Source organism: Pipra filicauda, unplaced genomic scaffold (assembly GCF_003945595.2).
Source record: "Pipra filicauda isolate LSUMZ 115617 unplaced genomic scaffold, ASM394559v2 scaffold138_size1969278_pilon, whole genome shotgun sequence".
In the NCBI taxonomy this organism is placed as follows: domain Eukaryota; kingdom Metazoa; phylum Chordata; class Aves; order Passeriformes; family Pipridae; genus Pipra; species Pipra filicauda.
The window spans coordinates 1,330,364-1,344,177 of NW_024103862.1; the positions used below are offsets into that span (position 1 = coordinate 1,330,364).

At 35.8% G+C, this 13,814-nt stretch overlaps 1 protein-coding gene across 4 annotated transcripts in view; it reads right to left on the bottom strand.

Annotated features, from left to right (window-relative positions):
* Nucleotides 1-13,814, bottom strand: part of PDE7A (phosphodiesterase 7A) — a 77,124-nt gene that overhangs the window by 26,098 nt on the left and 37,212 nt on the right. The window contains exons 2-5 of one of the 4 annotated variants that reach the window (XM_039378423.1): nt 7,770-7,830; nt 7,166-7,234; nt 1,119-1,151; nt 539-622 (exon numbers count right to left, since the gene is read on the bottom strand). In XM_039378423.1, the coding sequence (XP_039234357.1) occupies nt 539-622; nt 1,119-1,151; nt 7,166-7,234; nt 7,770-7,830 (247 nt within the window). The remainder of the gene's footprint in view (nt 1-538; nt 623-1,118; nt 1,152-7,165; nt 7,235-7,769; nt 7,831-13,814) is intronic. The other 3 variants (XM_039378424.1, XM_027748197.2, XM_027748199.2) reach the window with 3 other exon arrangements.

Below are 13,814 nucleotides of genomic sequence, written 5' to 3' on the forward strand. Positions count from 1 at the left end.
ATTCTTGCAACACTTCTGAGAAAAAATGATTCCTAAAACACATAATCAAAAAAATTTAGTCTGCTGTTTTCCTGTAACACTTTAAGATTTATATCTGTCGAAAAATTTAAGCCCTAGCTACATGTTTGAGTAGACGTAATGTTAATTGATTATGATGAGGTCAAAGCACATTGATATCTACTGTAAGTCTATTCAAGCACGACAGGGCCTTTCTGCTGCTGCATAAAAGCAGGAAATTATTCCCCTCAACTGATTGTGTCTGTCAAGTGAGCACACACACCAGTAGCTGGATATAAGACAGTCTTCATTTCCACAGGGATTCAGGTTTAAATTCAATGAGTTTAAACTAAATTTTTAGAAACAAAAATTTAGCAGTGAGGATTGTCCTCTTCTATTTTTGGTAATGAGCTAGCATGAAGGATTTTCCTAAGTATAAAAAATGGTCTTGCTATAAAAGCTGCTATCTTTTAGAGGTTCAGTAGTTAAAACTGATGGAAGCCTTTGTGTATTTGTAATTTATCTGCTTTTAAATACTTACAGTGAAAAATACGGAAATCAATGTATGGATGAGAACCTCTTCTCTCTGTTTCAAATCCTGCCCGACTTCTTACTCGCACATCTCCTAGAAACAGGGTCAAGAGTGAAATAAAAGTGTGGAAGAGTGGCAGAGATAAAATGCAAATGAACATAGCCTGGAGGGGTAAAGATTCATGTACTTAATGGAGGAGAGTAATTCAAACAATAGGCCTACTTCAATGCTTTTTGTTTTAAAGGTGGAATTCAAAACAAAGTTTGAAGACTTGTTAAACATGCAATCACATGCTTTCTCGTCAAAATCTCTCCTGCCTAAGCATACGTTGCCAGAAGCATGTGATAAGCATTCAGATGAAATTAGGAAGAGCTTGCTACATCAGTATGGTAAAAATGCACCTTAATATGACAGAAAACACAAACATTTAAAAGTTGATTTGTTCCTCAGTAACACACATAAAACGATAACATTTTATAAAATACAAAAAAGATTCAACTTCTAGAAATGGTAGCTTTTAGCAAATAAGCTAGTTAAAATATGGTTTTATTTTACATAATAGAATATTTTCCCACTAGCATTTACTTACTTGTGCTCAGCTGTTTGAATATTACACAAGAGCCTATTAAAATACCAAAACTCAGTATTAAAATTTTATCAAACTATTTTGCACTGTAATTAGCTTCAACCTGAATCTTTTAGCATGCTAGTTGATTTCTACTTATCCATTTTACCAACTGAAAGCTGATCAGTATTCTTTCATTAGGTACTTGTATGCATTAATATAAGTAGTTCACTTCGATTAAAAGCTTTCACTTAAAATCCTTTTGCAATTACAAATTTGGACAAATCTTTGAGGATCAAATGCAATAGTGTTTCCCTCCTCAAATCCTAACAAAAAGTTAAATTGAAGGTGTGCAAATGTTCTGGTTTCTAATTATGAAAATCCTTCAAGTGTAGTATTCTCCTCACCTCAAACACAGCGCTTTTTATATGAATCCAAAATAAGTACTTAACAAAAGCAACTATGACTGAGTTGAAAAAAACAAAATAAAAATCTAGCTATTTAATTTCCAGCAAGTAATAGACACCTTGAAAGTATTTTTCCCTTCTTTTCTTTTCCAACCGGCTAATCTGTAATGCTGAAGCAGGCAACTTGTCAGAAAATAGCTAAAGATACTGACTTAAGCTTTTAATGCTCAACAGGCATCTTTGTAGAGATACATATCTATAAACACTGACATACCTAGAGTGATACACTTGACATGAATGTTATCTTGTGAACCAGGCTGGAAGGACCACAAAAAGGTAAGTAGGTCCAGGGCTCCCCAAATACTGGGTGTAAAATTTGTATAACAGTAGAAACATACTAAATACATGTGCCTTCCAGTAATTAGCCCTTTTATTTTTTGAAACTGAAAACCTTAAATGAGCTGCAAGGGAAAGCAACCTGACAATATATTACTTAAAAATGCTTCAAGCATTCATTTGAACAGAGTGCAAGAGACTTGTCTCCTTCCCGGCAATACAGAGGCAGCAGATTGTAGAAGTCTTCTGTTAGGCAAAAGCAACTGGTGAATTTTATTTACAAAATAAATTAATGAAAAGGAAAAAGAGAGGAAACTTTGGAAGAGAGGAAGCGAATGCATTAGTAGCTGTGTATGAAAATATCAGTTTACACGGAGGCAAATTCAACTTTCATTACCTTTCACTCACATTTATCTGGGTAATCAGGCATAGCTACAGCTGCGTGAATGAGTTCACCAGCTGAATTAAAAGAAAAAAGACTTTTTTAGTTGAGCTAATTTTTTGCAGAAAATGTGATATAGATTTTGTGAATTATATTTAGTTTTCAAGGTAGTTCTTTACTTTCAAAATTTACAAACCACAATATAAATCAACAAATAGTTTCAGTCAACGTACAACTAGGTTTTGGCAAACAATTTACTTGTTTTAAGTATCAAGAATAGGAAAAGTTCACAGAAAAATACCTGAAGACCAACATGGAATTCTGCAAACAAAAAACCAAGCAGATTCACCTGATAAATGATGTCCAGAAAATTTCTCTGTGCTTTGTTCTTCTTTATTTACTAGTACCTTGCCTAACAGTATGGACAGACTAAGTATCCCTGTTACCCTTGAAATGCCTACAGTGTTGAGGATTTTGAGTAGGAAAACATGAAAAACTGTCTACAAGTGAAATGCAGAAGTGCAACTGACTACATTGCTTTTAACAGGAATTACTAGAACATCTATTTACAGGAATATTTAGCCAAAAGAAGAAATTATATATTATAAATGCACATCACAAAGTAACAAAAAGGCAACTGTAATAAGATACAGCTAAAATGAGTGTATTTAGTTGCCTACATAAGGAATGAGAAATTCCAGCAAGGAAAGCAAAATATTTTCATTAAACAGTTGTTAAATAAATTCTCTCTCCTTAATCATGGTAGAAGAGGATATTTTTTTAAAAATAAAGATTTTAACAATGGATTAGTTATTTAGAATACAATTGTATTTATTCTGGAAAAATATATCACTTCTACAGGACTGGAATGTATTACAGCAAGCAAAGTAGAAAATTCTATTGCACCAAAACAAAGGCAGAAAAGCAGTCTCCATTACCATAGTACAGGACTGCTGCATTTTTTAAGATTTCAGACAACAAATGTGCTTGAAAAATACTGGTACAAGCGGATTTTGATGATAGCATTTTTCCATCTGAAGTTTCTAAGTATATGGAAGCAGAAAAAAGAATAGCATCTAACTGGCTACATGTCATGAAATTATGTGCCATTAGCACAGTGAAACTTATCTCTACTGCATAGGTATAGTTAGTCCCAAAACATCCAGGAATACTGGACCGTCATTATGCATTCACTGTTCAGTTGCTGTAAACTGCAAAGATTAACAGACCCCAAATCCTTGTGCTTTCACACAACATAACGTATTTGCATCGATTTGCTTGGGAAATCCCGTGCAAGTGTTTTGTAACCCTGTCACTGAAATTATGCAGAATTTAATTTTAAGGAAGAGACATGTTTATCTTCATAGGTAACTTTAAGAAAAGGCACAAGACATCTCGAATTTATCAGACAAAAGGACACTGTTACATAATTCCTACAAACAGCAACAGATGTCCAGCCTCAGAGTCAATCATTATTACGGTAGCTGAAAGACAATTTAAATTCAACACCTAAACCAAAAGAACTTTTGAATAATTTTCATTTATTTAGACCTTTACAAGTATATCAAAACGGTTACAAAATCTTTTTAAACAATGAGATCACACAGTCTGCTCACAGGTGTATTTCCTTGGGGGAGCACAGAAGTGACAGCAACCTAACTGACAGCTTTTATCTTAAGTGCCCCTTCTTTGGAGACTTTTAGCCACTCTGAAAAGACTCCTCTGTTACCTTAAGGGAACACATTCAAGTCCAGCATCTTAATGACAGCGGACTTCCAGGAACAATTTTTTTCCCTCTTTGAGAGTTTCTGTGATTCCAAAGAATCAAGAAGAAGATTTAAAAGTGTGAAGCCTTCCTTTCAAAACCTGATTTTGTGCACAAAAATGACAAAATATCTGATGGCCGAGTATTCAGCTACATTTTTTTCCAGAATAGTTCTACATGATCAGGATTGCTTGCATTTTTAAGACAAAGGTCATACAGGCAGAAACTCAATTGAAGACTAAATAAACCATGGAAGAATGAATCTAAGTGGGAGGTTTGCAGCTACAACTGAAAACAGCAAAGGAATCAGGGCTGTAACAAGACTTACCTTGAAAGAGATCGCTTAGTTCCTGCCCCTCTCTCAGATTCCTGCTTACAGGGCAAGGACAGCTCTGATACTTCCGAGGCAGCTGAAATGCCACAGCTGACATCCCTGTGCGTTAGGGTTACACAGCACATACTTCGTGCTACCCTAACGCTCCACTGTGGCACAGTAACAATGCAGCAGCTGCTTGGGGAGCTGAGGCCTTTGGAGCAGGGGCAGAAACCTCAGAGATCACGGAGGACAGCTGGGAGCAGAAATTACGACAGCCACCTCAAGGTAAAGCACCCAAGTCAAAGCCATGAAGTTCTGAAGAGCAGGATTTCCAGACAGAATTACTAGCTTCACAGAGTAAAGTTCCTATTAAATTTGTTGAAGAAACAGATGATAGGTCAGCTGAATACGCCAGAATTAAAGCAAACTGAATACAACATAACTGCTACAGGAGAAGAGCGTGCATCACACAGTAGCTTTCCTCCAACGTCTCTAAAGGAGAGTAAAATCTCTCTAAAGGAGCGTAAAATGCTCCAGTTTTAGTTGAGAGGTGCACGCTCACCAATACAAGCAGTCAGTGCCCCACACTTTCTACTCCATTCACAGCAGCAAAACTTTCAGGCAATAGAAAACAGCAAGAAAAAGAAACCAGAAAAGCAAATAAGAGAAAAAAAATCAAGGAAGTATCAAGATTACACAGAAGCATTTAAAAGATATTTTGAGAATTCCTCATAGTTGCTGAGAAAAGTAGTTGAGGGGTGTAGTAGCTGAGGTGATGCAGATGTATTAGCCTTTCCAAGGTCTTAAAAGAAAAATTCTACAATGCTGCATCTGTATCTATATCTTAAAATAGTAAATAAGCCACTCGGGAGTGGCTTAGTGTATATTTTGGGAATAGGGTATGACAGATGAGTCATTACAGTCAACCCTGTTTGTTTATATTGACACACTGATGAAGACAGTTAACAGTTAGTTGTTTATTTTGTGTAGCCCTAAAATTTGATCTTTTAAGTGGAACCTGGCAACACTGCTATACCACAGGAATTCCAATTTACTTGATGTAAATTAATATCCATTGGATTCCCATTGGAACAGCTTAAAAACATCAAATGAAGAAACTTTACAGCCAGCACAGCTAAATAGAGGAAGAGAGGTATCCTAGATACCCTTGGCTTTATATTTTTGGTCTGCTAAAATAAACACCTTATCAAGGTACATTTTACTAGTAGGTATACTCTATATGGAATAAAAACCAAGAAAGTAAAAGGCAAAACCTCTCATGACTGTGCCTAACTTCCCATTAAGTTACAGCTGAGGATTCCTTACAGCTCACTCCACTAAAATGTACTACGATAAATAAAACAAAAACAAAACTTCATCACAATACTGTAGGAAATGCAATGCTTCACATTTCTTGCAAAAAATTCTAATGGAATATATTAACTCTTGAATCTACTCTGATATGAATGTTTCTACATACCGATGCATCCAACTGTTCAGCTTTCAGGCTGGTCTTTTTTACAGTCCATTTACACTTACAAAAGTACTATATATGTAAATAGTTGCTAACTTGTACAGTACAGTGTACATAACATTTGGGAGAACCAAGTGACCCCTAATAAGTGAGAAAATACTACAAATTTATCATACTGATTAAAACATCCAGCGAGCAATTTTTTGTTTGCTTTTTGGTACCCTCCTCCCCCTACCCAAGTTAGAACAGCGCGAATGAGTTACGCCAGCGAGCAAGACTTATGCTATTCATAACAAGCACCAATCACATACTGTAATAATTAATTCCAATGAGAGAACAAGTGAAAATTTAATTTACTTAGCATCATATTCTGATTATTTTCCAGTTCTGCCTATGAGAATAGTTAAAGGTTTTCCAGACAAATGAGATTTTTCCCTCAGTTCAGGAGTATATACCAAGAACTACAGGAAGTCACGCTTTGCTTTCCTCTAGAATTACTTGAGCATTATCACATATCCTTCTGCAGAAATGATGGGCCTAACTACTTCATTTTAAGTTTTGAAAGCAAAATAAAACTAATTACAACAACAACAAAAAAAAACCCACAGGCTTTTTCAGTAAACATTTAGAAGTCAGCTTCTTCTGTCCTCCTCTTAACAGATCTCCAAAGTAATTAAATTCTCTGATCAAAAATCCTTCAGTAGACAGTCACTGCTGTAGTATTAACAACCTCACAAATATAAAAAACCTAAAATAATTGAAAAAAAAACAAAAATAGAAGATGCTAAGTCAAAATTGGATTTTTATGTAAATATGCAGGTATATGCCCACATATGCAAGTTAAGACTATGAATTAATATACACACATGTGTACACATGTATATAGCTTACAACTCTAAATTCATAGACAAGGCAGTTATGAATTTCTGGGGACTTTAACACATACAATATACAACCAAACTGAAAAGAATCAGGGCATAAAAAGACACGTTATGGCTGACTGAGTTGGAGATGGTTAAGAATTAGTAATCACTAGCTGTTGTTCATTGAGCTGCGAGAGACATCATGCAAACACATTCATAGTCCATTTCAACAGAAAATCATAGCTCAAGATGGCTTTAAATTAAGTGGCATCCTTTTGCAGTGAAACAGACTTAGAGCACATACACAGTCCCCACGCCATCTGCACCACCAGCAGCCTCCAGAAGAGGTGCGGGAAGTACCGAATCTGGCAGCCAGAACTGTGAGAGCTTTGCATCTTTCTCCTCTCAACAAGTGACCTCAACTCCTTCTGTGCACTCAGTATCACAGAGGGTCTCCCCTTGGGTGTCTTCCCCTCCCAGTAGTGTGCTTTCATTTGAATTCAGCTTTAGTCTTTCTCTAGTTCCTACTCTGAAAACATTCATAGGTTGACTGAACTCCTGGCCCTGTCATGCATCCTCTCCTTCTCAAGTCACCTCCTAGGATTAATGAGAAAAATATTGCTTAAAATCATATCATTGTTTTAAGAACACCTTGAGCATTTCATATCTTCCATATTGAAGTTTTTAAGAGTGCGTGGTAACTCTCACACAAATGTTCCCTAAGCTACAGTTTTAACCAGAAGGATACCATGCAGGGGTGGTAAATTCATCACAGAAATAAAGGTCATTCATGAGTCACTTAGAAAACTTAACTTCTACCAAGCACTTTAGGTTAATTACAAGAATTTTTCTTTGGTTTTGTTTGTTTTGTGGGTTATTTTTTTTTTTAGTACAGGAGTAAAACATCCAACACAATAATTAACTCAGGAAAAAAGAAAAAGAAAAAAATCCAACAACCAAAAAACCCAAGTCAACACAAAAGAACCCAAACTCTTCTAAAGAATCTAACCAAAATGTTATCCAGGAGAAAGAGATTGATAAGTTTATGAATTCAACACAAATATTTAAAAAGTTATTATTTAAATCAATCATAAATGTTAGAACTTTGCAATACAGAAACTGGTATGCTTACCTAGCATACGAATGTACAACGCAGTCTGATCCGAGCTGTCATAGGAAATTGCTCCACGTCTCTGCAAAAAGAGAAAGCATATTTTATGTAAGTTAGAAATAAATAATTTTTAAATTGAAGTGAAAATATTAGTTGACCATTTCCAATTTAACTCTCAAAATTAATTTTAGAAATCTTGCATCTTTCGCGAAAAATGCATCTTTCAAAGACATATATGTCTACTAATTTTAATTTAAGTAGGGACAAAGGAAGGACAAGAATTGGTAGTAAAAAAATTATGAAAAACAGGACCAAAGTGTCGGAAAAAAAATACCCTCATAAATTTCTTTTCAGATGTTCCTCAATCATTCCTCACAATAAAAAAAAGACACAGACCTAGATTACACAGACACAAAAAAATGCTTCTCACAGCCTTCTAGAGCATCATACTTGAAAAAAATACTTGCAGCTCCTGGTTTATTTATTTACTTTTGCCTATGGGCTATTTTCATCTTTCAAATATAAAAGTAGTTTTAAAAGAAGTAAAAGAAAGCAAATGACACCATAACTGCAGTCCTAGGCTGCCACACTGCTTTCTGCAGGCAAATCAAGGTACCACTGAAGCAAGAATACATAAAGATATTTCAGAGAAAACAAGCAAGTGTTATTTCATATTTTATGATAAAAGTCTAAAAGAGTCATCAAGTTATCCATGCACAACATCGAGATACTCCCACATAAGCTGTATTTCTTACCTACACAAGACGTGTTTCAGACCTATTCAGCTAATGGGATAGTTATAATCTGGGAAGTCTCACAGGTGGTGGTGAAGTGGTCCTCCAACAGCTAAAAACTGGAGGAATGTTCTCATTGCTACACAACAGTGGCACCACAAAGTCTTCAAAGCTTGGCTTGACCTAGCACCCAGCCTTTACTTTACCCCAGCAATCCTGCCTTTACTGTGCTTCAACCATCTTCTGCCACTTCCTAGGGCCTTCATTACTGTTACTTCTTAACCCTGGGATTAGAGGATCACTTTCACAATCAGGCTGTTATTTAAAGAAATAAGATTTTGGGGGGGGAGAGGAGGGGGAGTGGTGCACATTAGAAACTCCTATGACCTTCCCCTGTCCACTACACTTCTTTCTTACACTGAGGACAGTGAAGTCCTCAGTGCTGTGAAGAGTCCTTTGAGAACTTCACATAAAAGCCAGCCTGGCGGTGAACACAAGCACCCATTTTTTCGTCACTGCAGCAGGAGCAATGCTATACCAGGGACACACAACGGCCTGAAAATGTGCAAGCTCAAAAGACAAGAAATCAAATCATGTTACAAAACAGGAGAGGAAAAAACAGATATTGGTTATTGAAAATAACTGTAAAAGAAAGAAGATGAAATAAAGAAAAATTTCTTGGAAGGGGGAAAAGGCAGAACTGCTTACGTGCATTTATCTATCAGAACAAACTGAATGAACACAAAGAAAGACTAGAGATAAATAACCTCTATCGCAGTGATTTGTAGAAGTGATGTGCTAAGACTCCAAAATCCTTAGTTACACTTAGTTTTTTAAATATTTTTCATGCTAAAACAACAAAGAAAACCTTACACTTGAAGTCAGAGAAGTTTTTCCAAAAGTAAGCTTAATATTTAATTACAGAAATTACCCAAGACCTAACTCCAAATGAGGTCCAATGATAATAGCTGTTGTAAAGACTACAACAAAGAACTATACAGCACTTTTTTGTTGTCTCAGCTTTTGTTCTATATTTCCTTGGAGGATCACAAACCATGCAAATAATTTTTCAAAGTATGTTTGTACAGCATTTCTCAAAGCAGTGTGCCTGTCCTAATAGGAAAGGCAGAAATGCAACTCATCAGCCAGAAAATTGTGCAGATTTCCCACTAACATTTTCAAATTTCTTCATATAACCTACCTTTGAGTTTTAGCAAATCTCAGTTGAATACATTTTCAGTAGCCTGGAACATTTCATATCACTGACTAGGCACAATCAGTGATGTAATTTAGTGCTAACTTGCAATTTGCACCTGTCTATCACAGATTTCTAGACATGTCCAGTACAGTTCTGTAATCTAATACAGGAGAAAGCTAAGCACACATGCAGCTTCAAGACCCATGCCCAACTGGAGCATTAGTCTCCAAGAAGGAAAACAATATGCAAAAATTTACTGAAAAATCAACACTTTTCATATGTTGATTCTAAAATATTACTTGCTGTCTAAAAATAGTACATCCATGTATGATATCAAACACAAAGTACATTTTTAAGAACATAAAGTAGTTGCTTATATAGACAAGTGATTTTGTTTGGCAAGGACCTTGAAAGATCTCACAGAAATCTTTGAACAATCAAATCTTTTAAAATTACCTTTCAAAGTTTGATTTCCTAAGGAAAAAGAGACTATTTATTGTGTAAACTCCACTAGTAATACTTCACAAATAGTAGGACATTTTCAGGTAGTTTTGTAAAACTGTAGAGGTCCTAAATATATTTCATTCATTGAAATTTGTTAAATAAAATACATAAGAGGAAAAAACTTATTAGCAAGTTTCACCAATAGAAAAAGGGTGGGTGATGAATGGTCAGACCTATTACCTTTAGACCAGGCAATTAAGTGAGTTAGGAGCACTATGGGGGGCAGTCAAAGATAAAGGATAGAACTAATGGTAGAAAGGTTTTTTAGCTACTTGTGATAGGTAAGTAAATTAAATAATACTGCACTCATCCAGAAATGGATTGCTTTATGTCAGCTTATGCTGCAAACAGGTAACAGACTATCTACCGCAGGTTGAAGTGTATAAACCTATTTTTCCACTTCAAATAAAACTGCCTGTATATTTGTTATATTACACCCTACACTACTCTAGAAAAATGCAAGGAAAAAGGACCAAAAAGAGAGAAGTAATTTAATCTATCCTGTGTGTTGTTCTTTAAGATGCACTGCCCAGATGCCACTATTTAAATCCAGCAAACAGAAAGATTAGATTTAAAGCATCAGCTTCTACTGAGATGTGAACTGATACATGAGGTAAATTCATAAGTAAGAAGGCAAATGTGTCTTCAAGAACTGAAGTTGCTGTAAAGCACTCTACAGTTCAAACAATATAATTACCAGGATTTTACCCTTGTTGATGACCAAAAATGCCGCCCTCCTCATTGCTAATCACAGGCCCACTTTCTGTAGCCTACACCCAGACTATACTTAACCTTAACTTAAACTTACAACAAGACTAAACCTAAGCTAAAAATGTACCTTACTGACACAGCTGAGATGACCATAGCAAACGCTGTATTACCCTGGGGAAATCTTGGCTAAAATCTTCATGGACTAAGACTGACTTCTGGCACTTCAAAATATCATGTTATTGTTAATATTTTTAACTCATTTAGCATAAAATTTTATTTCTAAATCTCTGCCACCTCTTTGGTCTACCTGAAGCTTTGTACCTGTTAATAACAATATTGATCCTCTGTACAAACATCAAACAAATAAGCATCATTCCAATAGGCAGACAGACTTACTAGCATTCAAAGTTACAACAATCCTAATGTGTTTAGGCAGGTTCCCTTTTCAAGCACAAGGACAACTTTGGTCGGTTGGAATGTTTTCTGGACTCCAAATGATTACACAAATTCCCCAAATGATCAGGTGAGGTTCTGAACTGCTCTCCTCCTTACAGACATGAGCACAGCCATCCGAACTGGGTAGGCTGTTTGGCTTCAGCAGTGAAGACAGATGTCAGAAAGATGACTGCGAAGAATTGTTCATACTGGACTTCCACTTTGAAAACCTCACCTTAAACTTCAGTTTCATATTAGAGTGTCACTTATTCTTCCAAAGGGCAATACAGTAAAAAAGCTTTCAATTCTCTTTTGTGACATATTTGTGGAAAGTGAATGAAAGAAGTTCAAACTAAAGTGAGAGATTCACTAATCTTTAATAATGATACAAGGACTCTGCAAAAATATGCAAAGGAAGTATCTATCAGAATTTAGATTTCAGTCAGATCTTTCTGAACATCTTTTCATAGAGTGTAGGAAGTTATTAAAGGCCATGCAATGGGAACTACATGCCAAAATAGCACACAGATACATATCTCTTCAAAGGGAAACCGCTTCAGTGATGCTAGGGAGTACAGCATATACATGTATCACTTGGAAACGGAGCACCTGCTGCTGTTTGTGCCAAACAGAAACGTTTCCATTGATGTATCAGTTTTATCACATGGACTTCCCAAACTTGTTCAGAACAGTCAGGCTCTTCATTTTGGCAAGTGTCAGCTAGCCAGCTTTTGGACTGTCAAGTGAAACAACTGCTGGTCTCATTCTGTAACAAAACCTGTTAGAGCTGCCAGCCTTCAAAATTCAGTACTGCCCATGAGAAAGAACCATCTGAGCTTTTTGATAGTGAACACGACCCCCATTTTGTGACACAGTTGTTTACTCAGAAGGTGGGAAAGAAAAGACAGAGGACAGAGGGCAACACAGCCAGGCAGGGGTTTTTACCTACTTGGCTTTTCTGTCCAAGTTCTTTGCCCAGCTATCAGAAAATTGTTCTCAACCGCTCTATCAGTTTGGAGAAGAACTTACCAGTTCTCCAAACTGAACAAGTTTGGAGAAGTTGTTATATCATGGCAATTGCAATTTACTGGTGATGCTGCCTCAAACATTCACACTTAAAAATTATTTAAGATCATAAGATAGTTTATCAACTAGAAGTTCCTAGAATTACAAACTAATTAGACCTTATTTCTCCAAGTAGCATTGGATTACAAAAGCAAAACTGTCATGTATAATAATTCTTAGAATTATTTCAAGTAATTAAAAGTTATATGCTAACATAAAGCCATAGTTTTCCACATGGCACCAACAAGTTTTTACTCACTAAAGCATTGGAAAATGTTCAGTTAAAGCCCTTAAACTGCCACTGAACTCAGGTAAGTCACTGCAAAATGGTCCTACTACTGTTACCTAAATATTTCACTGGAGTTCAAAGAAGTACTTTTAAAGTTTATCAAACCAGTGATAAGAAAATGTAGCTGAATTTCAGGAAGGCAATATTAATAAGCAATAAGAAACACATACTCCCTCCAAATATCTGAATGTGATAATTTTCTTCCATATAAAGCTATTTCACATGATCACCTCCCAAGACAGACAGCAAACATTTTTAAATCCAGCTATCATTTGATTATAGTTATCAAAAAGTTAATGATACATACATCCAGCATGCACCTGTAAGATATTTTCTCTTATATAACTTAGATGTCTATCACGTGGCATCATAAGATTCACCCAAAGATTTATCAACATAAGAAATTCAGGATTTAACAAAAATATACAAAAGCTTGGCAATTGATCAGAAAGTACAGTCAGAAAAAAGCATAAGTGATTGACTTAGGTGACAACAGAAACCCACAGGGGTATTGCCTTTAGAAACTAAATCAGAATAGCAGAAGGACACAAAGGCAACAGCAAAATAGGGTAATTGGATGAATACAAAAATACTAATTCATTAAAAAAACAACCATTAGCACATGTAAAAACACAACCACAAAAAGCAGAGGTTCTTATGCCTAACTGTATTGTGTCAGCTAACTGGAATTCCTATTTTTCCCCACTTTAAAACAATCTTTGATCAAACTGGATTAGACATAATCCTTGAGCAGGCTTTTAATGTCAAGTTCCAGAAAAGCAGCAGTTCGGCAATACCTCAGTAATATGTGGATGTACAAGGCTAGCACATGGGCTGTAACACTCTGGCATTTAGAATCTACCCTCAGTCACAAGTGAACATCCATTGGGTATCCTGGTCTTTTTCTTGATGTGACAAAAGTTGTCAAAAGTGCCAGGAACGAAGCCTGACCATTTTTGCTTTTAGTAAACTTAGAAACATGTTCTAGGCAAGGACTGACAAGCACAGGCATGGATGCCTGACAAAGCCTGTTTTTACAACAAATTCAAACTCGTGCTCGTTCAGATTCTCCTGTTAATTGTACAAAAATTTTAGAAGTGTGTAGCAATAAAAAAAAAATCTATCTACAT